Source organism: Octodon degus, unplaced genomic scaffold, assembly GCF_000260255.1.
Source record: "Octodon degus isolate 3935 unplaced genomic scaffold, OctDeg1.0 scaffold00016, whole genome shotgun sequence".
Taxonomy (NCBI): domain Eukaryota; kingdom Metazoa; phylum Chordata; class Mammalia; order Rodentia; family Octodontidae; genus Octodon; species Octodon degus.
This window is the reverse complement of record NW_004524592.1, coordinates 15,454,284-15,458,754: the sequence shown is the minus strand read 5'-3', so window position 1 is coordinate 15,458,754 and position 4,471 is coordinate 15,454,284. Positions and strand designations below refer to the sequence as shown.

The 4,471-nt window shown below is 37.2% G+C and overlaps 1 protein-coding gene across 1 annotated transcript in view; it reads left to right on the top strand.

The window, feature by feature from the left end:
- The window catches only part of Bmpr2 (bone morphogenetic protein receptor type 2), a 221,587-nt gene that overhangs the window by 188,788 nt on the left and 28,328 nt on the right, over positions 1–4,471 (top strand). Inside the window, exons 8-9 of the mRNA XM_023710087.1 lie at positions 895–1,055; positions 1,652–1,799. Of these exons, the coding sequence (XP_023565855.1) occupies positions 895–1,055; positions 1,652–1,799 (309 nt within the window). The remainder of the gene's footprint in view (positions 1–894; positions 1,056–1,651; positions 1,800–4,471) is intronic.

Genomic DNA, 4,471 nt, shown 5'->3' with positions numbered 1-4,471 from the left:
ACTGTGATACTAGCACTCAAGAGACTGAAGCAAAAGAATTGATCCAAGTTCGAGACCAACCTGGGGTATATAGTAAGTTCAAAACCAGCCTGAACTCGAGTAAGAACCTGTCTCAAAAAACCAAAACTAAATAGTTAAGAAACTTTAAAAAACAAATCTCAGGTAGAAGTGAGGTGAACTATCACAGGTTTGATTTGTTAAGATATAGGAGAACACTATAAGACTTATGGTGTTGTGGCGCATGCCTGTAATCCCAGCACTTGGGAGGCTGAAAACAGGAGGATCACTTTGAGTCCAGTCTGTGTAGCGAGTCCCTGTAGACCCTGTACTAAATACATTTAAAAAAAAAAAAGATTTATGGTTCCAGGGAGATAGCTCAGTGGGAAAATGCCTGCCTGGCAAGTGTAAAAGTCCTGAGTTTGATTCTTGGTACCAATAAATGAATGAATGAATGAATGAATGAATGAATGAATGAATGAATGAATGAACGAACGAACGCATGCATGCATGCCACATTTATTTTTTACAAATACTTGTTTCAGATGAGATAGGTGTGTGTGTGAAGTGTTGCTTTCTGTGTTGCCCCCTTTTACTGACCTAGAAATGAAGAGAAACAATTCTGTTTTAGAATTAGAAGCTGAAGTATACCATTTTTTTTTCAACTGAAACTTCAGTGCCTAATTAGCTATTCATGCAACAAAAATTATGTCTTAAAATATGTTAGAAAATAATAACGTGCTAAAACTTTGGTCTCTTCTGTCCTTTTTTATTTTCAGAAAACCAGTGGGCAGGAAAAATGATACTCCTGTATACACAGTCCCTGTTACTTGCCTGTTCATTTCTTGCTCAATAATTGTTTTAAGCATTAATAATTTTTTGAAATTATCCAAACAGATCATTATAAACCTGCTATCTCCCATCGAGACTTAAACAGCAGAAATGTCCTGGTGAAAAATGATGGAACCTGTGTTATCAGTGACTTCGGGTTATCCATGAGGCTGACAGGAAATAGACTGGTGCGGCCAGGGGAAGAAGACAATGCAGCCATCAGTGAGGTGCTTATGCTCCATTTCATCTGTCTGTTTTATATACCACTGTCATTCTAACTCACTTTGACAGACATTAGGAAGAAGTATCCAGCAATTGATTTTTGAAAGAAGTAAAGTTACCAAATTATAAATCAGAGTCCCCCAACTGATAATGACCCTTCAAATTCAAATATAACTTCCTGACCTTTTTCTCTTGTGTTCACATATAAATTTTACGAACTGTAAGAATATTTAATGGTGTACATATTTTTTGCAAGTTTTGTACTTACTGTGTCTTGCAATTTTTTAAAAAAATGTATTTAGTACAGGTTTTATAGACTCTCACTACACAGATTGGACTTGTAGTGATCCTTTCTGTTTTTCAGTCTCCCAAGTGCTGGGATTATAGGCATGCCCCACCAGGTCCAGTCTCAATTGCTGTCATAGCATGCCACAGGGGACAGGACTGGCACTGCAGGCCCAAGTTCGAATCCCCGGCTCCTGTGTCTGCCTAAACAAGTGCTTTAATCTGCTGAGCTATCTGGCCAGCCCACAATTTTTTTTATATGTAGAAATACCTGGTACTATTCTATTTCTGAAACATACCACTCTTAATTTGTCAGGTTGGTACAATTAGGTACATGGCACCAGAAGTGCTGGAGGGAGCTGTGAACCTGAGGGACTGTGAGTCTGCTTTGAAGCAAGTGGACATGTATGCACTTGGACTGATCTACTGGGAAATATTTATGAGATGCACAGACCTCTTCCCAGGTAAGAGCCACTGGCAAAGGCTAGGATTTATTTTGAAGTGAAAAAGCTATATTGTCTGTCTCACTTATATTAAATAACTCAATTTTTATGCAAGAATCTTTTTTACTTAAACCCGTTAGATCATTGCTGTCTAGTGTTTAGAAACATTATCAGTAGAAGACAAGGTTGGGTATTTTTTAAAGTACTCCTCATTTTTATCTGAGTACAGTTTAATTAATAGCCAGTTATAGCTTTCCTAGCTGTACTTAATTTGTTCTCTGATTGTCTCGACAGTCATCATTTTCCTAATGTCCTGTTTGAGCATCTGAAACAAGCTCCATTTATATTTTCTGACTTGATCCTGTAGTGACTTAAAAGCAGCACATTGCTTGCAAACGCACCTCCTTTTCCTTTTTCCTTTATCCTTCCTCTCTTAGCCTCCTTCCCACCCGCACTCCCCTTCTTTCTTTTTCCATCAGTCCCTTTCTCTTTCACTGCTCCTTCTCCTTCCTATTCCCTTTCTCTTCTTCCTTTCATTTAAAGTGGTGTTCATTTAATGTGCATGCTTGAGGCTTACTGGAAATAATCAAATGGATTTGTAATTTTTATTCCCTTGTTAGGATTATATCACCATTACCAGCATATACAAACTTGAACAACCAATCTGTGCATTGCATTCTCATAGATAATACAAAAAATTGAGGTATGTGGTCTCTTGTCTCATAGGAATAGCACCATCAAAAGCATAGAAAAGGGAACTAGTGTTGAACATATTTATGAAATAGACCTACTTAATAAAACAGATTAATAGGGTTTTTTTGGAGTTTTTTGGTATTACTGACTGAACTTGAGACCTTGTGCTAGCCAGGCAGGTGGTTATGCCACTGAGCTATATTCCTATCCTAGGTTGAGTTATTTTTGCTTAAAAGCCATTAATCATTAAGTGTTTATAGTTCTTAATGAATTAAGAAACATAATGAATTAATGATTATTTAGTTGAACTACAGGTCCTTCGATTATTATTTAGAAGTATATTTCCGAGTTAATTATAAGCAGAGCAGAGGCTCAAGCCATTTTTCCCTTTAAAATTTATTTTTTTGGTGCCTCCATGTAACCATGTGTGTTTTCTTTTTTAATTTTTATCAGTATATGTTTGCAGTATATGGTGATCATATTCTATCAGGAGAGATGGTATGTGACATAAGACATCTTAGTTCTTTTTGCTTTTCTTTCACTTTCCTTCCTCCCCATCTCTTAGTCCCCTTCCCATCTTCAAAAGAACTGTCTCTATTTTCTGTTCTCTTTGTTTGGATGTCATTTTACATTTTTTAAAAAAATTTTGTTTTATGTATTTAATAGAGGGTCTCATTACACAGATTAGACTCATAGTGATCCTCCTGTTTTCAGCCTCCCAAGTGTTAGGATTACAGGTTTGTGCCAGCATGCCCAGTCTTAATTGCTATCTCAAGTGTTCCCCATGGGTGGGGCTGGCAGCTGGCATGGGACACTGAGGGATCAAAGCCCCAGCCCCTGTGCCTGCCTAAGCAGGCGCTTTACTCTGCTGAACTATCTGGTTGGCCCTTAAATTTTAATAAAATAGATACTTTCATATTACATACAGTAAGCCCATCCACTCATTGTTGATTAAATTTTTAGACGTAATTTCTGTAGGGGTCGGGGAGATAGCTCAGTAGTCTAAGGGCCTGCCTGTCAAGTGCAAGGACTTCAGTTCAATCCCTGGTGTCACATGCCATGCTAGCCCCACACCAAGCTGGCCACCAAAACTGGACATGATGGTGCATGCCTGTTATCCCAGTGCTGGGGAGGCTGAGACAGGAGGCTCACTACAAGACTGAGCTGTGTAATGAGACCCTATATCAAATAAATAAATAGATTTTATTTAAAAAGATATCTATATACCACAATGCAAGATTAGTATCTTCATATATTTACTTGCAGAGAAATGGATATTTATATGAAAAGATGAAACGCCTCTTCACTCCACTCCCCATTCTCATTCCCACCCTTTTCCACTCTTCACAGGCCACCATCAGAAGTTTGGTCTGTATCTTCCAGTTGATTTCAAAAACATTTACATATGTATCCATTAGCAATATAAAGTATTGAACTTCATCAGGGAAAAGTTTATAAATCAAATTTACAAAGTTATTGTACTATATGCATCATTCTCCAACTTTATTCCCTCTCAAAATATTTTAGATATTTCCATGAACATGTGGCTTTCATCTGTTGTGTTTTTATAGCTGTGTAGTATGCCACCCTAAGAACTCTCCATTTTTGTTCTAGATGGATATTTGAATTGTTTCTAATATCTAAGTAGTAAAATAAAGCCCACACAGAAACTCCTAGCTAGTATTTCCTGAATGTACACATAAATAAAACTAATGTATGTTTTTGAATTTGTTAACCAGGAATGCTTTCCTGCTGTCGAGGTCATAACCACTTTCAGTATACTGGCTTTTAATAATTCTGTTTGTATTCCTGTGAGTTTTATAGTAGTCCATGATACATTCTCTACTCTTGGGGAACAAATTACCTCCAAATAATTTTTTAAAAATTATTGGGCCGGGGAGATGGCTCAGTAGAATAAGCGCTTCCCTGGCAAGCACAAGGGCCTGAGTTCAATCCCCGGTTCCGCCAAAACAATTTTTTTTTTTTTTTTTTTTTTTTTT